The 25,695-nt window shown below is 38.3% G+C and overlaps 2 protein-coding genes across 2 annotated transcripts; one reads left to right on the forward strand and one right to left on the reverse strand.

The window, feature by feature from the left end:
* Positions 1–225: 225 nt before the first annotated feature.
* On the reverse strand, positions 226–3,191 carry LOC101975918 (uncharacterized protein C12orf71 homolog). The gene is made up of 2 exons (XM_005337386.4): positions 850–3,191; positions 226–432 (listed from the first exon to the last, which is right to left on the reverse strand). Exons 1-2 carry the CDS (start codon positions 1,489–1,491, stop codon positions 226–228), a joined length of 849 nt encoding a protein of 282 aa, XP_005337443.3. The 5' UTR covers positions 1,492–3,191.
* Positions 3,192–11,019: 7,828 nt separating this feature from the next.
* On the forward strand, positions 11,020–23,725 carry Aspa (aspartoacylase). The gene is made up of 6 exons (XM_021734564.3): positions 11,020–11,415; positions 12,922–13,117; positions 14,594–14,687; positions 17,139–17,246; positions 20,110–20,219; positions 22,188–23,725. Exons 1-6 carry the CDS (start codon positions 11,180–11,182, stop codon positions 22,383–22,385), a joined length of 942 nt encoding a protein of 313 aa, XP_021590239.2. The 5' UTR covers positions 11,020–11,179; the 3' UTR covers positions 22,386–23,725.
* Positions 23,726–25,695: the final 1,970 nt, after the last annotated feature.

Below are 25,695 nucleotides of genomic sequence, written 5' to 3' on the forward strand. Positions count from 1 at the left end.
AATTTCAGTCTTCTAGTCAATATTCGTACTTTCAACCTGGGCCCAGATGTTATCTTGGAAAAGGAATAAGACATGGATAACAAGAACATTTATTGGGAAAACAAAAAGGCATGCCAATTTTAAAATACGGGCTGGGGAAACAATTAAAATTCTGGGTATATAGGGTTTCCTAACTAGAAGGATTCTTGAGGTAGGAGTCTGTGGCGTCAACAATGTGTCTTCTCTTTAGTGCCAGCAGAATGGGGACCTTGTTGGCCCTCTCATGGCACTTTCTCCCTGGCAGGTAGGAGACCATTGCTTCCTGAGCCACTGGAAGAAGCCTCTAAAATTCAGACAGGAAATGCTTTCTGCGTCTGAAGGCACGTCCTCTTCGTCTGACTGCTCTGCTGAGACTGAGGCACTTTCTGCAGTGCCAGGCTCCTGGCTTTCCATCTGCCAAGACAATGAAGAATAGTTAGAGACATTAAGGGTCAGCGGTAATGGAGCCAATATTGACTCATTTATGGAATTCTAATTTACTTTTGTACCAAAATTAGCCAACTGTAAGTGCAAAGTTTTATTACTCTTTCATCATGAAACGCACACATGCACACACACACACACTAGTTTGTTTAATCCTTAGTACATCTCTCTGCTCCTCCCCTCTCTTTCTCTCAGTGTTCCTTGGCATTTTCCCAATACCTCTTCCCTGTCTCCTTTCCTTGCAGTGGTCCTTCTCCCATTGCTCATTTGGCTCAGATACTGGGGTCCTCTTCTGCTTCACAGCAGGTACAAGGACTCCATGCTGTCCCACCTGGCACCCCTACACACACAGGGCCTACCCCTTGCTCTGGGCAGATCTGTGCTCACCTCAACAATTTCATCATCCTCAAGCCCAAGAGGCATTTCTGGGAACTGTGTGGTATCTCCATTTTCTGGTGGTTTCCACCTGGGCAAGTCCTGACAAGCCTCGTGTTCTTCAGGAACGACCTGATCCATATGGGAAGAGATACTTCTGGATGGCTGAACATCCTCCTCCTGAGGAGGACCAGAAAGCACCAAGAAATCATCTTCGTCATCATTTGTATTGTCTAGAAATGCCTTGATATTTTTCATGAGATCATCGAATTCGAAGAAGGCCCGAGTGACCGTCTCCTGTTGGCACTTGTCCATCCTCTGGTAGTCGTCACTTTGAGGCCAGCCAGCTAGTGAATCTTCCTGGAGGCAGCTCAGATAGGCGTACAAGATCTCAATGATGGCTTTTTCACGAAGCTTCTCTGGCTTGTCCTGGATTTTATTTCTTCTCCCCATGGATCTCCTTACACTCTTGGTTCCCCATGCCCCTTGGACACGAGGGAAGATGAGGCCAGAAGGACCCTCAGAGGTCAAGTCTTCACAGTCAGTGCTGTCTTCAAAGGGGAAAGAGCCTACAGAGAGGCTATGGTTAAATTTGGGTTCTGAAATGCAGCGCTCTGTGTCAGGGCAGCTGCTGCCGGAGGATGAGTCCTCCATGGAGTCCAAGGGCTCAAATGCCCAGTCTCCCTTGACACTGGAAACATCAAAAGAAAAACATTAATAGGTGATAGTGAGAAGAATGTACTTTAGAAAATAATACTCATTCCATTTTCTGTTCACAACTATCACACTTGGGCAGAAGTGCATCCTATATTTGCACTCTCCAGTCAGGGGCAGAAGAGCCAGTTCTTTCTCTTTAAAAACTTATTGAGTAGTAACCCTCTGCACTGAGCATCTCCACCTGATTCCTCTTATGCTTGATTTTATTACTACAGTTGAAAGAACTGCTTGTCATAAAAGATGGTTATGTAAAATTTGAAAACAACAGGAAAATAGTAAGATAAAAATAAATCCCCCCATCCCACCATCCAAGGGGAATAATAACTATCAGGAAAAGAGTTTCCTGCATTCCTTTATAGTACTTTTTTCTTCGTATCTACATGTACGGATGGATTGTACATGTGTGCACACATCTTAGGTGTGTGAATGTCACATCAAACAAAGTGAGATTATTAAATTTTATGACACAGCTAGCAGGAAATACATATGTGACTATTCTAACCACTTTCCCATTAAGTCTCTTTGCTGATCACCTATTAATGATCAATGAACCTCACATGATTAAGACCATTGACAATAGTCTTCTTAATGATAGTAAACCCCTTATCCAAAAATTTCTGCCTCTCCTTTTATAGTCCTATAGGTTATTAGATCCAAGATTACAAATCCTTTTAAAATATGATAATTGATATTAAATTACTTCTAGAAAGAATACAGCTATTGAAATGTCTATCTTCCCACCATCTGATGGTATATGTTGTCCAGCATTTCCCATGATGCTCCAGCAAGCCATTGGGGAAGAGAATATACACACATTGGCTTTCACTTGATCTCTCCCTCTCCCTCTCTCTCTCATTCATATTCACGTACCTTGTAGACACTATCACACCTGGCTCTAGTGTCTTCCTTAGGAAAAGAGATGCTTCCAACTCCTGAGGCAGACACAGGCTATCTGAAGTCCTTCAGATACTGAATCCAGTAACTAAGAAGTGCAACAGAGCACTAAGACAGTTGGCTACCGTGGAAACAGAAGAACACAAGTGTGGAAGGAAAAATAGGGATAGAAATCCAAAGGACACATTCCCTTGCTTTATTCATTTTTTTTCTGTCAGTGTGACCAAAGTATATGACAAGAACAACTTAGAGAAGGGAAAGTATTTGGGAGCCTCATGTTTTCAAAAGTCATAGATAACTGGCTCCTTTGCTCTGGGTCCACATTGCATCGTGGCAGGAGGACCCTGAGGAGGAAAGCTGACAACAGATAGGGGTCAAGAAGCAGACAGAGGAATGGACCACAGGAAGAACACTTCTAGACCATGCCCCAGTGACTCACCTCCTGCAAACATGTCCCACCACCTACCTTGACTCACCAGTCAGTTCATTCAAACTAAGATGAATTTATTAGGTTTTAGCTCTCACAATCTACTCCTTTGACTTCTGAATATTCTTGCATTACAAGAGCTTATGCTGAACACCTCACATCCAAAATATAATATTCTGCCCCTGTCTCCTAAACAGCTCATATCCTTCTCACAGAGCAAGATGAATTCCAAGAGTCTCATAGTCTCCACAGCTCCGGCACTGTCCAAAAGTCCAGGCCAAGTCCAAGTGTCTTCTGAGACTCCAGACCAACTCTGGGTTGGGATGCCTATAAAAGCCAAACAGAAGTTTCATGTATTCAAAATACAGTTGCACATAATAATCATTCCCATTTCAAAATGATATTTGGTTAAGCATCATTCTGGGTGTGCCTGTGAGGATGTTTCTAGATGAGATTAATATTTGTAACAGTAAGCCAGGTGTGGAAGTGCAAACCTGTAATCCCAGTGGCTTGGGAGGCTGAGGCAGGAGGATTGTGATTTCAAAGCCAGCCTCGGCATCTTAGCAAGGCCCTAAGCAACTCAGCGAGACTGTCTCTAAATAAAACTTTAAAAGGCTGGTGATGTTGTTGACTGGTTAAGTACCTCTGGATTCAACACCCAGTACCAAAATAAACAAATAAATAAATAAATTTTACCCAGTAGATCTAGTAAAGCAGATTGTCCTCCTCAGTGTGGGCAAGCCTCTTTCAAATCCATTGGAGGTCTGAATAAAACAGAAGACTGCTCTTCCCAACTGTCTTTGGGCTTGGACATCAGTGCTCCCTGCCTCTGAACTTGGACTGGACTCATCTCATCAGCTCTCCTTCTTCTCCAGCTTTGAGACTCAGACTAGAACATTACCATTGGCACTCCTGTTTCTCCAGCTGGCAGATGGCAGCTCCTGGACTTCTCAGACTCCATAACTCCATCATCTAATTCGTTGTAAAAGTTTCTCATTTTATGTGTAATATCTTCTATGTTTTTCATCTTTACTATTATTTTTCTTGATACTAGGAATTTAACCAAGGGGTGCTTAACCTCTATGACACATCCCCAAGCCATTTTTTTAAATTTTTTTTTTAGTTGTAGTTGGACATAATACCTTTATTTTTTTTTTAAATTTATTTCTATGTGGTGCTGAGGATCGAATCCAGGGCCTCACACATGCTAGGCGAGCACTCTACCAGTGAGCCACAACCCCAGCTCCCCCCCAAGCCATTTTTTAAAATATATTTTATTTAGAGAGAGGGTCTGGCTAGTTACTTAGTCCTTGTTAAGAACCTGAGACTGACTTTGAACTGGCATTGTCCTGCTTTAGCCTCCTGAACCACTGGGATTACAACTATGCACCGCCACACATAGACTACAATCTCCTACTTATTCTGTTTCAGGATTCCAGATTACATACTATGCCTGCCCTTCCTTCCTTCCTTCCTTCCTTCCTTCCTTCCTTCCTTCCTTCCTTCCTTCCTTCCTTCCTTCCTTCCTTTTTTCCTTCTTTCTTTCTTTTCTTCCTTTCTTCCTTCTATAGCAGTGCCAGGGATCAAACATAGAACCTTGTACACACTAAGCAAGCATTCTACCACGGACCTCTACCCACACCCTTTTTTTATTTTATTTTGAGACAGGGTCTTGCCACGTTGTCCAGCTGACCTTGAACATGTGATCCTTCTGCTTCAGTCACCAGAGTAGCTGGGGTTACAGGATGCACCACTGCACCTAGCTTCCATTTTTTTTAATTATGATATAATTTAAAAGTATAAAAAAGAGGCATTCTGATCCTGCCATAAGATGCATGGAATGCTCAACAAAGCCTCTATGGATTCTTGCCAACATGCATCACCTTACTGCAGTTATGGTAAAATGACAGACAATTCCAACGGTAGGACATTTGACAAAATATCTCATCATTGTCAGTCATGAAAGGTAAGAGAAGACTGAGGTCCTGTCACAGACTGCATGTGACTCATGGGAAAGTACATTTAAATGCAACTTGTGTTCCTCATGAGATCTTACAGTAGGAAAAGGACATTAGTGGAAGAACTGGGGTAATTCCAATACTGTCTTTGTGTTAGTTAATGGTACTGCACCAAAGTTCACATCGTGGTCTGCTCATTGTGCTAGCCATGTAAGATGTCCATGGAACAATGGGTTGAGGGATATATGGATGCTCTTAGTGTGCTTGCACCTTCTCTGGAAGTGTACACTGAGGCCAAGATAAAAAGGTCAAAGAAAAATACATTAAAGTAGAAAAAATGATAAAACAACCAACCACATATTATAACTAAGTTTTTTAGGCCTTAACATTTTGCCACATTTGATTCATTGCAAGTGCAGGGGTGCATGCCTGTAATCCCAGCAATTCAAGAGGCTAAATCAGGAGGATCACAAGTTCAAAGCCAGCCTCAGCAAAAGCAAGGTGCTAAGCAACCCAGTGAGAATCTGTATCTAAATAAAATACAAAATAGGGCTGGGGTACTGGCTCAGTGGTTGAGTGCCCTGAGTTCAATCTCCGAACCCCTTTTAAAAAGAATATATTATAGATAAAAATTTAGGCCCCTGATCTCTCCCTTTGGGTGTATCATTTGCTTCCCACTTCCCTTTTAAGCACTTTTCTTAACTTGATGTTTACATTATGCATGTTTTAATGCTATTTCATGTTAATATGTTGCTTTACCTTGTAGACTCAACATACGGAGATATGAATATACTCAAAACATCTGGATTGTATGCATAAAAGTGGATAAACAGGTACACTTTATATGTATTTTAACAATTAAAAAAAATAGGGGGAAATACCAATGTAAATGGACATTATGTGATACTTTTTTATGAAAACTTCAATTCAACTCTCTCAGGCTGAATTATCCATTCTTTAGAACTCTTTGTATACTTACTACAGACTACTCTCACCTTCAAGCCTTTATGGTCATAGTTTCCTGTCTTTAACTCTTCAATAAATAGCCCCTTGACCCCAAAGATCCACATATCTTTTTTGGTTACATTAAGCTAGTGAGGATTCTATGTGCTCAATGTCTGTGGAAGGGAGGAAGGAGATAAGGAGGTTGAAATTGAGGAAAGGAAGACTCTAAGACTAAACACTCATAAGCTTCTCAAAATGTGAACAATGAAAGTCACACAGGGCGGTAGTAAAAGAAGGAAGGGAAAAACCTTTGAGGGAAACTGTGGATGAGTGAGAAAGATGATGTTGGCCCTGGGAGGTGAACTGGCAACCTAGGAAGAGTCAGCAAGAAGGATAAGTCCAACCACCCTCAAAGAGGTTGACCTGTAGGAGAATTTTAGTGACACTCGCAGAGGAAATTCAGAGAGCACAGTGAGGTGGATGGAGAGGACTTGGTTAAATCAAGATCTGGTGAACACTTTAACTTTGGGTGAAATGGCTTCAGTGCTCCATGAGAGTTGACTCCAAGTCCCTCTCTTAGATATGCCTTGGATGACGTGTTGGGGGGGAAGATCCTCAGGAACATAGCACCCCCACCAGCCATAGTACTTATCAAGTGCTTGCTTCATCTCATTCTGGAACAACCCTGTGAGGTCTTGTAATAACATCTCCCTCAATTTATAAATGAAGACAGCCAGACTTATGGTGGTAAAGTGACATTCCCAGCCCCGACCCTCACCCTCCATGTTTCCCTTATGCCAGCCAACTTGCTAGAAGGAGCCACCATGCCAGGATATTTTAGAATAACATGCTAGAACCAATCTGGTTCCCAGGGACATCAGAACAGCTTTCTGACTGTCTGAACACTATTGATTGACAGGGACTTCCCAGTGACTCACTGCCCTCTGCCACTCCTCGAGACCCAGAAATTTCCCCAAAACCATCCTGGGAGTCACAGGGGTCCTGCTGCCTTGACACTACAGATAGGAGTTAATGATAAAAGAAGTTAATGATAAAATGCATGAAGTAATAGATAAAATAGGGGGAAATACAGTAAGAAGAGGCCTAGGGAGAGAAAAATGAATGCCTTCCGTTTAGGAAGCAGAATACTCCCTGAGATGTCCTCAGAATCAATCTCAGTCTTCTAGTCAACATACCTACTTTTAACCTGGGCCCAGATGTTATGATGGAAGAAGAGGAAGATATGGATAACAAGAACATTTATTGGGAAAATATAAAACCATGCTAATTTTAAAATACAGGCTAGGGAAACAAATAAAATTCTGGGTATATAGGGTTTCCTAACTAGAAGGATTCTTCAGTCTGCAAGATGTTGGTGGCAACCTGGACTGTGTCTAAAAGAGAATGACTCCAACAGCCACAAAACCAAAGTGTAAGTGTCTTGCTTGGTCTGGCTGCATATCTGAGTCAGATTTATCTATTGGGATGAGAGTCCCAACAGAGGTTGGTGGGAGAGCTGAGGCCTGTGAGTGGGGCACAGCCGGGCATGGTTGCAACCATGCCAGGCAGAGAGTAGTCAGTAAGGCAGAGCCAGTGCTGCTAGAGCAAAAGAGCCCATGAGCCAGAGATATTCAAGCAGAAGGGTGCAGCACCTCCGAGCTCCTCCAGCTACAGGCTTCCTGCCTGGGGAGACTGGGTTCTTGGACCTGTGATTTTGAATAACTTACCAGCTCTATACCTACATTTCCTTCTGCAGTAAAATACCAGTATCAAAATTTACTTAATTTCCCTAAAAATGCTAAGGGAAAATGAACAGTCCTACCTAATGCACAGTAAGTGCTCAATAAATGTTAGGCCTCATTTCATAATAGTGGCTGCCATTTATTGGTTACTTACTATAGACCAGATGTAATAATTTTAGGTCTGAATTCAAAGACCATATTCTTTTTTTTAACCATATCTCCTGTTATTCAAAGGCTGGGATAGGTGAAAGGAAGAGGGAGAGAGAGCTGAGAGGTGGGGTTGGGGGGAGGTTCTTAATAATTAAATCTAAGGCCATAAAACATATTCCTAGTTTCTTTGAAAAGTTGGGTCAAATAAGAATGTTTGGAGATAAGATTAGAGTCAGCTTGACACCAAATAATAGTAGACCTTGAGTGGCAGGGTACGGAATAAGTGTTGAAGGAACAGGTTCATCTTTTTAATTTGGAAAGAAGATTTCAAAGAATAAAATGTCTGAAAAGACTTGTTATTCATCGTAGTAACAGTTAGGAGACTTACCCAAAACATGAACATCAAGGAAACTGATGACATACATACATACATTTCACCCACTTCCTGGAAAAAAAAAAAAGATATCTCATTTAAAAAGCAACATTAAGTCCAGGAGGAGCAATATCCTGTGCTATATCTGTAAGGAATGCAGACATGAGCCATATGGAATCTTTCCTAGCACTTTGTTGTTATTGTTGTTGTTGTTTTGTTCTGTTTTGGTTTTTTTGTTTTGTTTTTTGGTATCAGGGATTGAACTGAGGAGGACTTAACCACTGAGCCACATCCCCAGCCCTTTTTTGTATGTTACTTTATGCAGGGTTTCATTGAGTTGCTTAAGACCTCACTAAATTGCTGAGGCTGTCTTTGAACTCACGATTCTCCTGCCTCAGCCTCCTGAGCCCCTGGGATTACAGGTATTACCACCATACTTGGCCTTTGCTAGCAGTTTATAAACTCATCTGTTCTCTATCTGTTATCGTTCATTTATTTCCAGGTGAAAAGTTGATCAGAATGGGTGACAGCATCAGGGCAAGAGAAGAAAGAAAACACTAAGGTAGTGAGAGTAGTTTGACGGCATGACTCTTGGACAGCCACGTTATGTATAAGACACTTTATAATATTGAATAGGAAACCCTCTTTATTCTCCAGTCATACCAATTAGGCAACAAACCCACCTTAAATTTTTCTCCTACAAAATTTCTAACATTGATCTGTTGGATAGCCATAACCATGAAATACAAATTTGTTCTCCTTTTGTTTTAAATCACATGATTTTATTAACAGATCAGTCATCTCCGTTGGCACAACATATTTGTAGTGCTGGAAGTTATTAAACATCTACTTCAAAACATTAAATATTTAACTTAATAGGGAGATAGTGACAACTAGAAAAGATTTCACTTTATATATATTCTCAGTTCTCTAAGTTCTCAAAAAAAAAAAAAAGAAGAAGAAGAAGAATTAATGCAACTGCATAGTTTTTGCAAGGATCCAAACTCAAGTGTGCTTTGGGAGACAGGGAGTTAAAAATGTTTTGGAAGTTAAGTTGGTATAAGAGTATGAAAAGCCTCTGTTGCTCTAGTTCTAAGGAATTGCTCTCCTTTTTCTAATAAAGCTTTCCACAGAAGACAAAACTGTACACAATAAACAAGGTAAGTATAAGAAAGAATTACTGCAGTTCATTTACTTTCAAATAAGTTATTCACTTGGACAATGTAACAGAAACTTTATGGATATGAAGTGTGCTTCAAAATGCTGATCTGTTAAAATTCCATAAAACAAGCCTCAAAATGCAAGTCATTTGTGCCAGCTAAAGGAGAAAACTAAAGTAGCATTTCCAGAGGGACTAGGGCAAAGGACAGAACAAACTACAAATCAGCAAGGAAAGAAAAACAAAACATAGCAGTGTTAATAATTTACCATAGTTACTGCTCTTGAAACCAAAGTAGGATTACAGTTGTTATCTCTTTACATTTACGTGTGTTTTCATCATCTCTGCAATGAGGTGTTTAGTGTACACTCATGTGTGCAGAAAATCAAAGGCTGCAGGGATTTGTCTTAGAACAGTAATTTTAACTTGTAAATTTATATTTTCTTATTTTGCTTTATCTTTACATTATGGTCTCTTAAAGGAAAAACATGGAAATTGGTTTATTAAATATCATGAAGCATTCATATTTCATATTTCTCTCATGTATTTTATTTGTAAGCTCGTTGGTTTCCTGAGCACACTGTAGTGGTTGTTTATGTGAATTCTGAAAGAGCAAAAGTAGAACTTCAGAGGAGACCAAAAATAACAAAGAGGCACCCTGTTGCCCTGTGAAAAAACACTGGACTTAAATCAGAAACATGGGCCCCAGGCCTAGTTTTCACTTACGTAGCTGTGGAAACTTATTCAGGTTGCTTAACCTCTCTTTGTTTTATCCCTGCAATGGGGATGTCAATACTTACCCTGTTCTATCTTACAAAGTGCATATATAAATAAATTGAACTAATGTATGTGGAAGAACATCATAAATTTAAGTACTTTGCAATTGTAATGAATTATTCTTGTCCTGCTACAAAACAGCCTGGTATTATCAATACGTAGAATTTTAATACTTGAACATATTTGAAATTCTGGGTGATTGAGCATGAAATCAAATCAGATTTGGCTCAGAGTCATTTCTCCGAAGGCATGTAATCATCTTAGTATTCTGGGTAATTTCTTCTAATAGGACCCTTTTCACACAACACACTCCAGTGGAGAGGATTGCTGTCAGTAAATGAGGCCATGTCTTTATAAATTCATATCATGTGGTTAAAATATATAGTATGTCCCAAGACATTTTTGTGCATTAAAGGGATTTGAAAATTACTAACAGTTGCTTTTCCTTTGGTACATTGGCAAGATACCTAAGGAAATTGACAGAGGATAACCAATAACATCATGAGAAAGAAACTAAGGGATGTTTCAAAGTAGCTTTTCAAGACCCAGTGATCACCAACTGGGACCCTGTGTCTCTTACCATGTAAAAGCAATTCCAAAGAAAGGTGCTGGCTCAAGAAGAGGCTCTAAGTATCTGCCTTTGACTGTTGATAGACAGGAAACTCAATGCCCTCAGATCATGAAAAGTACCTGGATTTACTTCAGAATTTTTTTTTTTAATGACAGTGGAAACAAATATCAAATGAGCCACTTTTTAATTTTTTTATTTTGGATGATTAGAACTTTACAAACTATTTTTATTATTACAAGTGATCATGAAAGCCCTATTGGGTGGCATTCTAGCTGAAGGGAAAAAGGACTTTTTGTACTGGTAGGAGATGTCAATTTATTATTGTACTTAGACCTACTGACCATCTGAGGGAGTTAGAAGTTAACAACTGTATCTCTGGTTGATCTTTGCATATTTTAATCCAAATATGGTAAAGGACAGGGCTACAGAGGGGAGTGCCCACATAATAATAAAGGGCTCAGAACTTGTAACAGAAGATGTTTAAAGTCCTCCACTCAAGGGAACTCTGTACTTTGCACTTTGGTTAAATTCTCATTTGAATTTAAATTTCTAAACTTTTCTTAGGACCTTAAGCTTCCTTTGATCTCCTCTCTTCTGAATTGCAGAAATCAGATAAAACTATTGGTAAAATGACCTCTCGTCACATTACTGAAGAACCTATTAAAAAGATTGCTATCTTTGGAGGAACTCATGGGAACGAGCTAACGGGAGTATTTCTAGTTAAGCACTGGCTGGAGAATGACGCTGAGATTCAGAGATCAGGGCTGGAAGTAAAACCATTTATTACCAACCCAAGAGCAGTGAAGAAGTGTACCAGATACATCGACTGTGATCTGAATCGTGTTTTTGACCTTGAAAATCTTGGGTAAGAATATGTTTTATATAGTGTGCATACGTGTGTGTGTGATAAATATTAATGTTTGTACATATAGTGTCTATAATGAGTAAGATCGCTTTCACTTTTAATCACACTGCGTTGTGAATTACACAATTGTGGAAACTGGGCATTCATATCTCTTTTAAATACTTTTTAAAGTACTACATTATTTGATTTTTCTCTTCAAATATATCCTATGCGGGCTGCAAACATATATGAGAAAGGTTTTATTTTTAAATCATATCTTGAAAGACAGATTTAATAATCCTTTGCATTAAGTTAGTGTTTGGCCACTATGTTTGTATACACATTTGTTAACTGTGTGGGAAATTCACTACAATGTTTTTTTTTTTTTGCAACTATGTTTATGGTAGCACATAAAGTTCTAGTTAAGAAAAATATGATGTTCCAATTAATATTTGTTGAATCAAAGAGTGAATAAGTATTCATTTTCAGAAAACATCAGACCACCCCCTGCAGCCTAAAGAATAGATGTGTTTACCTTCATTCATACTCATATGCACACTATACAAAACATTTAGGGCTGGTGGGGTGGCTTCATGATGTCATCAGGGCCACAGGTTGCTTCTCTCTTCCCCCTGTGCTCATCTTCACATATACCTTTTTTGTACTCATGGTTTTTGCTTCATAACTGCAAAATGGCTAATCCACCTTCTTGATTGCATTCCAGACAGGAAACACTCAGGTACAAACTGTAGGTCCCTTGAAGATACTAGTAAAAATAGCCGGGGAATAGAAAGAGACGGAATTACATGAAAATGTGGTTGAATGATTTAATGAGAAAAAATTAAATTTAAAACATCATCACGTACAGCAAGCAAAAATGTATCCTAACCATTTCAGGAAGTGAGAGGTTATATTAAGACCCATCTAAGAATATAATGATATCTATTAACATCTGTCTCACAAAAAATAGATACACATGTACCTGTAAAATTTTGTATTTTGGGAGCGTTTACAGACTCTTATCTATAAACCTTGTCCCTGGACCACCGATGACCGTTGGGCATCAATTAAAAATACCTAATGATGATGTGAGCATCTAAGTTTGACTCTGTTTCAAAAACTTGAATTACCCAGAGTAAAGACTGGGGGCAAGATACACTTAATGATCTATCCCCATAATAAATAACAAGTGCACTATAACTACAAAAAAACTATAAATAAGATTAAAGGAAAAGTTTTGTTCAAGGTTGAAGTCAAATGGTAAATTCTGTTTGAACTGCCCTACCTGTGACTAGCCACATAAATGAACACATTATTTTACAAGAATACCAATGAAATATTAGTTGTGTGAAATCAAATGAGAAAAAAATATTTTCACTTATAAAAATTTTAGATGTTTTCAATTGCCCCACAAATTTTCCAAATGAAAGGTTTGGCAACTGGTTCTTTGTACATGGTATTCTTATTGACTATATATATTATCTTAGCCACAAATATTGTTAATCTTTCTCTTTCTGCTAATAATAGCAAAAAGATGTCAGAGGATTTGCCATATGAAGTGAAAAGGGCTCAAGAAATAAATCATTTATTTGGTCCAAAAAATAGTGAAGATTCCTATGACATCATTTTTGACCTTCACAACACAACTTCTAACATGGGGTGCACCCTTATTCTCGAAGATTCCAGGAATGACTTTTTAATTCAGATGTTTCATTATATTAAGGTAATGTCAATATTATTAATTTATAAGTTTATATAAGTTGATTATAGGTGAGAAACAACCAGAACAGGGTCAGGAAGGAAGGTCCAAGAGAAATGGGATCTGTTCCACAGCTGGGCTGGGAGGTGGATGGGAGAGGCTGTACCTAGATACAGAGGTGGTGATGACAGGCAGGAGAAAAGGAGAAACAAGTAAAATAACAAATACAAGGAATAAAATAATAAGACCTTGTGGATTTTTGTGCCTATAAAATTATAAATTTTATTCCAACAGCCACCAATTCATAAGCTATTGAACAAAAAAAAACAAGTAAAATGAATATAAAAGTTTTAAATGTTATGGTTGAAATATCAAATTTACAGGGTTTTAGGAAGCTCAAAATATTGTCATTTCCAGTGGTGAAGACATTGTCTCCCTTTAGTCCTGCCCTTGTCACCATTTGATTGGGATTACCCAAAACACACCCAATCTTTTGTCATATACTTCATAAAGCTAATCATTTTAACACTCAGGAATCTGTGAGATTAAAAATTCAGGCTTCCAGTGCCTTTAACTAAAGAAAAAAATTCTAGAAAATAGCAAACAAGCAAAAACACAAATAATGTATTTTGTATTTGATTTTATATAATAGATGTTCTTCCTTCCTGAGAGCTAAAATGGTTCACTAAGAAAAGTTTGACCCAGGTAGCCAGAAGCTGGGTTTAAATCTTGGCTTTCTCCTTCACTAACCTTGAAGAAGTTCAACTCTCAAAACAGCTTTCTTCATTTTATAAAATTGGCATAAGAATACTCCCCCCATATGACTGCTCAAGTCTTTAAATGAGAAAAAAATATATTCAAGGCATTTAGACTAATGTCTACCCTGCGATGAGGGTTCACTATTACTTTTGTTCCCCTTGAATTCTGGACATTAAGTAGGTAGTGGCTGTGGTGGGAGATCCTTATGCAGCTGTTCTGTGTTGCTCCTTGAAGAAAGCTGAATGCTTTTGTGGCCAGACATGGAAGCCTCAAGGTTGATTTCTGGTTATCAAAACCAAGAGACCTGACTCAAATTTCCATTCAAATAGAAGGATGAAAGGGGAATCACCTGACATTTGTAGAACCTGAATTACAGGGTCAGAAACAGAGCTCTTTAAGAAATAAATAAACTAAATAGTAAGGGTAAGCAATGATGAAAACAAAAATAACCAAATCCATTCAGAAGGAAAGTTTATTTCCTATTTTTTGGTCATGGCTCTGGAGAATTGTTTAATGTCCATTTTACCCAGAAAACTGCATGTGATTCAATTTTACATGCAATTTATTTGTATGTTTTCAAAGCTATAACATTGAGTTTTAGAGTGTTTCACAAAACTGTCTGACTAATCTTAGTTGATGAAGTAAAAAATATGAAGTCCTTACTGACTCCGTAGCAGCAAAGAGAAAAAAATATATATGGTCTTTACATAATAAGGAAGATGTTTTAAAAATTCTTTGCAGACTTCTTTGGCTCCATTACCCTGCTATGTTTATCTCATTGAGCATCCTTCCCTCCAGTACGCAACCACACGTTCCGTAGCCAAGTATCCTGTTGGTAAGTCTGTTGGCATAGCTAAATAAAATGTGTCCTACCTGAAACTCCAAGAAAAATTAAAGAATATTTATAGCTACCTTGCACATCCTTAAGGCTTATAATTATCAGATAATAAGCAAATTAATCCCAGGCAGACACTATACTTAATTTCCTCAATATCTCAGAGAAGCTTTCTGGTTCTATTCATATTATTTTCTTCACTATTATGTTTGACCCTAAAAATCAGTCTGACAGATTCTTCTCCTTCCCAAGAATTAAGTGAAAAGTCACCTTTTATAGAACCTTATCTCTAACTCCACTCCACAAAATTGCTCTAAAAATGTGTACTTTCAACAGATATTTATTGTGTGTCTACTAGAGACCCACCACTGTGCTAGGTTCTGGGAAAATAGTAATGGACAAGGCACACAGAATCCCTCAAAGAGCTTAGTATCTAATGAGAAGACAGACATTAACCAGGTCATCACTGCACAGAGGGAGAAATGGCAGATTAGGAGTAATTCATTCTCTTTCCTGTGAGATACACTAACATAATTAACTATTTGCAAACTATACTATGATTAAAATTTCTATTGCAACTTAAGTGGTTTTTGTTAGATCTTAGATGCTTTAACCAAGAGTAAATTTAAGAGCAAGTTGGCAAATAACATAAGCAAGTGAAAACTTAACAATTATCCTGGTTACCCAAGTATTGATACTTTTGACACATAATTAAGGAAATCAATTAATTATTAATTATAAAGGAGAAAGCTAAATATCCAAATATAGGCACAGAATTGCAATAAATGTAATAAACCAAAACCTTACTATATGAAATAGGGTTGAGTGCCTCTCAGTGGTACAGTGTTTGCCTACCATGTGTAAAGACCCAGGGTTCCATCCCTGGCACCATAAAAAATAAAAATAATAATAATAATAGATCATGGGTTATATTTAGTAACAAATAAAAGTGTAAGACTTCTAAACTTTGAGATATTATTAGCCTTATAATATGATATTTATGGGCAATGCTGTTTTACCTAGAACAAATATCTCTGATAAGTTTGACCCTTACGAATAAAGCCAAATCTTTAAAACATTTCAATATGAGGGAGTATTAATTACATTTTAAATAATTAGAAAATATTAATATGTTCTTCTTCCAACTTTGCTCTTTTATAATTTGAAATCTATTATGTCATATACACGTTGGCAGCTAATGACAGTATCTGATGGAGGAAGGAAACATCAGGAACTCCTCTACTAATCTTTCATTATGGCCCCTTTATCAGAACTGAATAATATGTACATTCTTAAATCATCAGGATGGTTGGATTACTATAAGTGAATTAAACTTTTGATATTTACTCTTAAGCTGAAGAAAAGTTAATTAATATCTTAAAGATTGGATACGCAACCAAAATTTGATTGTATTAGAATGGAGGAAAATGGGAGGCATTTGGAGTAGTCAAACAACAATGTCTTCCAAAAAATGCACATAGACATATCCATGAACACAATTTTCATACATTTGTACAAATCATTTATGCACAGAGGCATGCCTTAGCCCCATTTATGATACCATTTACTTAAATGAATAAATATACACAAGAAAGTTACACACAGTACAACATAATGAACTTTTTGAGTTGGAAAATAATAGAAATAGGTGAAAATAAGATGGGTTAAAAAGAATATCTTTGAGTTGAGTGTAAGAGAATGAATGTGGGTGATATACTTAATAAACAGATTGATAAATGGAGAAAAGAATAACTGGAGGGATGACTTTGTGGGAAGCTCGAACAGGTGGAGGAGTATTTTGCAGGTGTAAGGATGGATGTTTGACAGCTACAGGAAATAGACCTGGTAGTACAAGCATAGTTTTATTGAGGTTAGAGGAAATACAAATTTTTCTATAGAAAATAAGAACCATTGCACTATCTTATCAGAATGGATTAATATTAAGTATAAAAATGTTGCCCTAAAGTCACACAGATTGCATGTTAACTTAAATTCATAGTTCATCTAGCTATATTTCTATGACTAACTAGATGTCTTTCCTCCTGTGAGAGCTAAATGTTAGTCTGTGACCATCTCTCTTTGTGGCCACCTATTACTTTGTCATTGCAGGTTTATCTACTTCTTTTGCTATGTTACGATACTTAAACATTTGAATCACATGAAAGTAAATTTAAAGAAAAAATAACCCTAAGTTCCGACTACTCAAACACAAGTCTGATTTTTTCCATGTTCTCTTCCAATCTTTATTCACTATGCATTTATCACTCTGTGTATTTAAATGTGTAAATGTTCTGCTTTATTTTTTGCCTAACTTTCTGTCTCAAATACTTTCCATGATGCTAACTGGTCTAACTTTTAAATATTTATGGGGTTCTAGATATAATAAAATGCTTAATTTCACAATACATTCTAATACTTATATAATATTACTATCTTCCCTTCTGTACTTAGGTATAGAAGTTGGCCCCCAACCCCAAGGTGTTCTGAGAGCTGATATTTTGGATCAAATGAGAAAAATGATTAAACATGCTCTTGATTTTATATATCAGTTTAATGAAGGTAAGTGGTGGGTAAGAGTTGTTTCCTTAATTGTGGGTATTTGCATATTTAGCTGTGTGTCAGTCAGGTTTGAATTATTATGTCCAAAATATCTGACAAGGACAACTTAGAGAAGGAAATTTTTATTTTGGATCATGTTCTCAAAGGTTTAGTCCCTGGTTGGCTGGGTCCATTGCTCTGGGCCAAGGTGAGGCAGACATCATGGCGGAAGAGCATAGTAAAGGGAAGCAGCTCAGAACATGGCAGCTGAGAAGCAGAGAGAGGGAAAGGGCAACCTCTTCCAGCCACTCCCCATCTGCCTATAGTTACCACCATTCAAGCTAGAATAGACTGATTACATTTCAGCACTCACAATCAAATCATTTCACTTCTGATTATTCCTGCATTAACATAGGAGCTTTTGGGGGATACCTCATATCCAAACCATAACAATACTATACATACATTACATAGTACATATATATTGCACAGATATGTATATATGTACCAACGTACAACACTTTAACCGTGTGTGTGTGTGTGTGTGTGTGTGTGTGTGTGTGTGTATAAAACTTAACCACTTAACATTGAAGTAGTAATTGAAATTTAGGTCAAATTCATCATGCTCATAATCTTAGATGCTTTTACAATTTTTTTTATTCACTTCCGCTATTCCTCAATCACCAAAATAGACACATACAAGAAAAACAGTGGCCATATGAACAACCCAAATCAAATCCTATTTTCCTATTAATCTCCATTTTAAAAACCAAAGACAGAGTAGGAAATACAAATGCCCAATAAAAGTAGAAAAGATGTTCAACATCACAAGTAAAAGGGAAAAACGCAAATTAGAGTGAGAAACCATTTTCCCCATCAGATTGGACAAAACAGCATCTGACGATATTAAGTCCTGGTAAAGGTATAGGAAAAGGAGATACTCTCATTCCCTGCTGACAAACATTTGAATTGGTAAAGACACTTTAAAGGGTAATTTTATAGCATCTACTGTATCTCCTTATTAAATTGTGCAATTCTTATAACCCAGCAGTTCCACATTTCAAAGAAACACAAGCTCATGAATACCCAATGGCTTGTATTCAAGGGTGGTTATTATAGCTTTGTTTTGCAAAGGAACTGACTCAAATGTGCATCCGTGGGTGAACAGTTAAACAATAATAACATGGAAGAATCTTCAAAACACACTATTGCTTAAAAGAAAGAAAACTGTAGACCAAAATATATGATATAAACATTTACTTTAAAATAACAATAATCACTTGCTAGAATGCATATAAGTATGAAATTGTTGACAAACACGTAATTATGGTAACACAGCCACTACGTCATTCAATGTCTGTGGGGAACATAATTCCTTTGCCTCAGATGTGCAGCCCCCTGTGATCACAGGAACTTCTTCTCTATTTGGGAATACTTTGGCTCCAAAGTCATGAAAACTGAAAATGAGCTAGATGTCCACCAACTTTGTATGAGGGCAGGTTCTCTACTCTCTAATGGAACTGGTATTGGGAAGGTCATAACATATTCACAAGAAATTCTCAGATAGTAAGTGTGGAACTCTAATATGCTAAGAAATGATATCTCCAGAGAGAATGCCACAAACCTGAGTGGAACGGTAACTCAAAGACACTCCGCTCTCTGTTTTCGCATCCATCAGTCACCCCCATCTCTTGAATCTGGGTTGCCCAAGTCGCTTGTTTTTGTGCCACGAAAGGGCTTGAAAAAGACTATGTATTGGGACTTGCCCTCTTGTGGCTTTTGGGAACTCTGTGTGGCTATTATGTGAGTTAGTCCACACTAATCTGATGGATACGAAAAGGTTATAGAATAGAAGACTCAGACACCCCCGCCACCAGTCATGCAGCTCGAGCCTTCAAACTGTCAATTGCCAGACATTAGATTGAGGCCATCCCAGATTACCCAGCCACAAGCTGATTTGCCAGCTCATCCCAGATTCATGAGCAAAGCAAACAGAAACTAGCAAAGAGAGTCCAGACTAGAGGAACTTCCTAACCAACCCACAGAACTATAAGCTAAAAAAAAAAAAAAAAAGGTTGTTGCTTTAAGCCACTAAGCCACTAAGTTCTGGGAAAGTGTGCTATGCAGCAAAGCTAGCTGACATAGGATTCATCTTAGGATCTCCTCATCCCAACTTCACTATAAAGGCAAAGGAGGACTTTTCCTTTAAGATGAAACCATAACATCCTGTGGATACACCATTGGACATACGTTCATCCTGTTTGCTCAGAGACCACATGGTATCTGTGTAAACTACTCCTTTTCCAATTTATGGGCATTGAGCTGAGCTCAATGTCATCTCTTTGGAAGCTGGTAGACTGCCTGCATCCCAAGATTTCACTACTTAGGAGCCATCTAAGTGTTTAATGAACTTGATTAAGAGAAAGAGCCTCTAGACGGAATCCACCTAACTTGCTCAAAGTCCCCCTGCGAATATGCAATCACTGAATGTCAGAGCTGGAAGAGTCTTTCAAGATAAGCTAATCCAAAACCCTCTTTTGACAAGATTGCTCAAAATAACACAGCTAGGAAAAAAGAAAGATGGCACACCCAGCAGAACAGAGCCCAGAGTCCTGACTGGCAGATCTAAGCTCTTTTTCTCCCACACTGGCTTCTTTAAGTTCTGTTTTCTACCTCTGTTCATCAGTGCACTGATAGGAATAATTCCAGAATTTTTGGCTTTATATTGTTTATGAACATCTTTAAGTTACTTAATGTGTTCTCCTTGTAACTGTCTTCATTTTGTTGTTTTTCTTCCTTCCTTCCTTCCTTTCTTTCTTGAAGTATCGACTTCCCTTTTTTAAGGTTTTTTTAATTGCTAAAATATGTATTATTTTTGCTGTAGGAAAAGAATTTCCTCCCTGTGCTATTGAGGTCTATAAAATAATGGAGAAAGTTGATTATCCCAGGAATGAAAGTGGAGAAATAGCTGCTATTATCCACCCGAATCTGCAGGTAACATGTGCTGTTTCTTTAAAATAATGAGAATATTTTAATAATGTTGTACCTTTGAGTAGAAGTTCACAGTTCATACAGCATTTTTACATATATTAGTTAATTTGATGTTCACAAAACCACTGCAGTGTAGAGAAGTGTATTAGTTAGCTTTCCATCACTCAAATAAAATGCCTGATGCAATTAATTTATAAGGAGAAAAGGTTTATTTAGTCTCAGTCCAAGGTTGATTGGGTGATTCCTTTGCTTTGGGCCTCTGATTGAGGCACTTAATGGTAATAGAAGAAAGTATGCATTAGAGCAAACTGCTCACACCTGTCTAGAGTTTAAGAGTGATGGGGTTACTTATCAGAATTACCTAGGGGATTTTCTCCCCCAATGCATGGAACCCATCACAAACTACTAAAGCAGTGCTTCTCAAACTCAGGCCATGTAAGAACCAGCTGAGGAGCTTTTCAAAAGCCCAGGTTCCTGGGTCCCAACCTCAGAGGTTCTGATTTAATTTACAAGGTGGACACAGGGAATCAAATGACTGCACCAGGTGATTTCATAGGACTCAGGTCTGGGGAGCATTGCACTACACGGGAACCTCTGCAGATGTGATCGACCAATGGGCGTGGAAGTTCCTTCAGTGATTCTGGGCATATCTCTGCCTGAAAAGCACTTGTTCAGAGCAGCATTCTCAACCAGGCCACCCTGTAAAATCACCGGGGACTTACAGAAAGGAAGGAAGGAAAAGACAGGAAGAAAGGGAGAGGGAGAAAAGGGAAAAGTGAACTATAAAAATAAGAAGCATGAGGGACTGGAAGAAGTGGGTGATAACATAGATGTTTTTATTACATAGCTATAGGTTATATGACTATGCTATGTATATATCAAAATTTACAACCGCACACAAAAATTGATGAATTTTTTACTCTATAATTAATTTTTTCAAATAAAACTTTAGTAAAAATGTATTTATTAAAAATAAAGCCACTCTTTAGATTCTGATTTGCTATATCTGAGATGGGGCCAGCCCTGTACCCATGTAAATGTATATTAATATCCCAAGTGATTCTAATGTATGGCTAGAATTGAGACAATCACTGAAATGCAGTGCCATGCATACTTCAGTATCCTACATGTAAATCTCTGACAATTTGTGAACATGAAGATTTTGATTTAGTAAGTCTGCAGAGGGGAATAAAATTTTGCTTTTCTAACAAACTGCTGGGTGATGCCGATGCTTCTAGAAAATATTAGAAATGCGGAATCTCAAGGCACCACCCTGACCATTAGCATCAAAATCTGCATTTTAGCAAAATCCCCAAATGATTTGTAAGCACAGCCAAGTTGGAGAAGAACTGTTCTAGACTTCCTATGATATGACAACATTGGTGCTTGAAGGATCGAAGGGCCAAATCCCTGGGGCAGGACCTGTCAGATAACACAGTTGTTAACATAGTGTGGGGACACACCTGCAGTACATCCACCTCGTCTTAGACTTTTCCCCAAACCACTCACCAATCCTCCCATCAGAATAAAGTCTCTCTGTGGGCAAATACAATGTGACTCATTTTTATGTCCCCAACAGTAGAATGTCTTGCACACAGAAGGCTCTCAAAAAATAGTTCCTAAATTTTGCTGAACAGAATTTGACTTCAGATGGCAAAAAGTAGAATATGCACTTAGGTGGATTTGAAATTTATTTTTCCTCTTAATATTATAAACCTCTTTGGCCACATTCAAGGCAAACTTGGTGTCAGAGAAACTCTAATTACACATGTTAACTGTAAGAATTAACAGGGAAACTCTTAAAACTGCTGCCCAAGACAGTTACATGGTTCCAGTGGAGTCAGGTCTCTCACATGCCTCTCAGGACACCCTTCCAGGATCACTTTTTAAAGAACAGAATGGTATTTGTTAAACATCTAGAGTCTTGACATGAAAATTTTGTAATTCATTATTTTAACTGTCTTCCAAAAGGATCAAGACTGGAAACCGTTGCACCCTGGGGACCCCACCTTTGTGACTCTTGACGGAAAAACTATCCTGTTGGGTGGAGACTGTACCGTGTACCCTGTGTTTGTGAACGAGGCTGCTTATTACGAAAAGAAAGAAGCTTTCGCAAAGACAACAAAAGTCACTCTCAATGCAAAAAGTATTCGCTCCTCTTTCCACTAGAAATCAGTGCTAGCTTACTTTTTGTGGGGCATCTTGAAAAAGGACCAGTCTGTACGCTCCTCAAGAACAGAATTGTGCCTTATTCAAGTTCATGATCTGAACTTGACCCAGTCCTGACCCAGTCCCCAAGCAGTAGGCATTCACACCAGTGTCTTAAAGAAAAAAAATAAATTAATGAATGTCTTTTAAAGTTATCATATTTTATGTAGATAGCTTCTTCAAAGAAGTGTGCTTCCTATTTCTGCATAGATTTTTATACATTTACACTCTGACAGTTTAACATTCTTAAAAATAGCCTTCTCTTTCAAAGTACAAAAGACATAGGTACTATGTGCAGAGTTATTAACTTGAACATGGCATGAAATGTATGTTTTCAAGTAATTTTTGTTTGTTTTTGTGGTGCTGGGGATTGAACCCAAGGCCCTGTGTATGCAAGGTAAGCACTCTACCAGCTGAGCTATATCCCCAGCTCAAGTAATTTTTAAGTGCTACTAGAAATTAAAGGTGGAGACTATTTTTTAAATTTTTCATGATTGAGTTAATGACACCATATTAAGTATTCAGTCCATAAACTAGCAATAGTTGTGATACCCATAGTAGATTTTGGCTGCTCTTCCTCAGATGACATGTTGAAGAGAAATGAGGGCTGATTGTAAATATACATCTAGAAACACTGATGTCTTACACTCACCTTGAGAAGCTACGTGTCCTTCTCAACATGAACAATTAGGAAGAGGCAAATTCCTCTCATCTGCCACTTCTTATTTTGAATGAACACTCACTCTTACTCCTAGCCAAAGCGTGAGGAGATCTTTGGATGCCAGTAGCTGCCAGCCTAGGTGGTTAAGACCCATAACGGAGGACAGAAGACACCAATAGAAATGGGACCCTAATCCATGACTCTGGTTTGCAAACACACCCTTTCAAGAAATTCTCCCATTTTTTTTTTAAAGCTGAAATCCCTCACCTCTTGTCCTCAAAGGACCTCTGGCAAAACACTGCCTCCCTCCCTGCCCCATTCTCAGGGCCCTCCCCTCACCTCTTTTAGGTCACAGCAACCAAGTAAGGAACAACTTTATCCTACGATTTGAACCCTAAGGAAACACATTTATGGCTTCAAATGTTTTACCAAAAATACTAACATTATCTGGAACTTATATAGGTACACAAATATTTTCATTCTTCCAGAGCTAACTCCACTAAGCCAATTTAATTCCATATTCATTGTTTTATAGAGCACAACTAAATGATTTCTGAATTTTGCACTAGAAAAATCATTGTGAGCTTTGCCAAAATTATTTTCATTGGAATAAACTTCCTTCTGAAGGTTGTAGTAAAAATGTGTCGATCTTCTTTAGCACGTAAGTTTTACCAAGTGTCCTTCTCCCTCTATGAACGAATGTTCTGTTATGTTTTATCTTAGTCCAAATCCTCAGGGTCAGTTTTTCCAGATGTAAATTTTGGCAAGGAAACTTTATCCTTCCATTGAGTTTTAGTTATTTATGTAATTTATAATGTGCCATTTAAGTCACTGTGGTTTCAGTTTGGGGGATTCATTATTTCTTTTGAGCGTAATATTTCCTGACTCAGTTGTTATTGTCTTCATTGTTTCTAATTAGATGTGATTTTTTTTCTTAATCTACAACACATGGCTGTGTAGTTTTAGTTATTTTCAGTTTTATTTTTATTATTGCTAACTATCTGCCAGCTCCATTTTCTCATGTATAAAGTGGGGGTGAGGGCTGGGGATGTGGCTCAAGCAGTAGCGTGCTTGCCTGGCATGCGTGCGGCCTGGGTTTGATCCTCAGCACCACATACAAATAAACATGTTGTGTCTGCCGAAAACTAAAAAATAAATATTAAAATTCTCTCTCTCTCTCTCTCTCTCTCTCTCTCTCTCTCAAAAAAAAAAAATTATAAAGTGGGGGTGATCACAATAGTAATGCTTCTACTGTGGGGTTACTGAGGATTAAGCAAGTTAATGCATGTGAGCACTTAGCTCAGTGCCCAGCACTTAGTTTAAACATAGCACAAAAGACCCTTTGTGAGCTGCTCCCTCCCCCACAACCTCTCTAGACTCCATTCCCAGTCTCTCTGTTCCAAGGCCCTTGTGTTGTTTTATTCCTGAACACCTTCATCCAAACTGATTCTTCCCCCTAAAATTTTCTCCCAACTTCATGCATATCCCCCACACACCCATACACACCCACCCCAGGCCTTGCTCTAGCTAATTCCTGTGTTTCCTTCCAAATGCAACTCAGCTCTCATTTTAGGTGTGAAGCCTTCGTCTCTATCTGACTTAGTTGCCCCATTTGCCCATCCTTCCATCTATGCCATCTCAAGGACATTAACAGAGTCTTTTTCAGAGTCTTCAATCTATACTCACCTAATAAAGGTGAGTTGAATAAATGAGTGAGCCCAAATGCCCTTCTCTACCTAAACATCTCCACATTCCACCAATCTCCCTCCTTCTTTTTTCCTTCTTTCTCCGTCACTTCCTGGGTCTTCTCACCTCCTCTCTTGAGTGAAACTCACCCCATCCCACACTCTTCAGACTGTTACTGTATCTCAAAGGAAAGCAGGAGAAAAATAGTAGTAATAAAACACACTTTTAAGCCTACAATCCCATCAGATCAAACAGGGAAATATTCTCACTCAGTAGTTCCCCTGTGTGAGACATTTTGGTGGCTTCTCCTTACCCTTGAAATGAAGTGACAAAGCCTCACCTTGATGGGACAAGCCCTACATGCTCTGGGCATGGCCACCCCTCCAGCATCATCTCATGTCACTTAGCTCCTTGCTCCAGCAGTTGGGCCACACAGGCTTGATTCTCCAGACCTCAGATGCATCAAGCTCCTTACTACCTGGGGGTCTTTGCCCATGTGTTTTCTCTTCTTGAAAGTCTGTCCCACCCTCTTATCCCTTGACCCAGATGACACTTGTCCTCAGTGTAACACAGCCTAGGTTAGGCCCCTCTGTTATACAAACACACTTTTATATCAGACTAGCACATACCACAACTCCAAAAGTACTAATTTATGAAACTGGGGTAGAAGACAGTTAAATGTGTGTCCCTTTACTTAAACTGCAAAAGCTCTAAGGGAGCAGGGAGAGTGTCTTGTTCTTTGAAGTATCCATAACTGAATACATTGCTTACCACCTAGAAGTCAATCAGTCTTGTTGGATACATGAGACTGATATGAGTGAAACCATTCCAGAGGGCTTCCTCAGAAGAGCAGATTGACTTAGAGACCTCAGAAGATGACCCTGGAGACCACAGAGATGTCACTGGGGCAGAAATGGTGACCTA

This window comes from Ictidomys tridecemlineatus, chromosome 3 (assembly GCF_052094955.1).
Source record: "Ictidomys tridecemlineatus isolate mIctTri1 chromosome 3, mIctTri1.hap1, whole genome shotgun sequence".
Lineage (NCBI taxonomy): Eukaryota > Metazoa > Chordata > Mammalia > Rodentia > Sciuridae > Ictidomys > Ictidomys tridecemlineatus.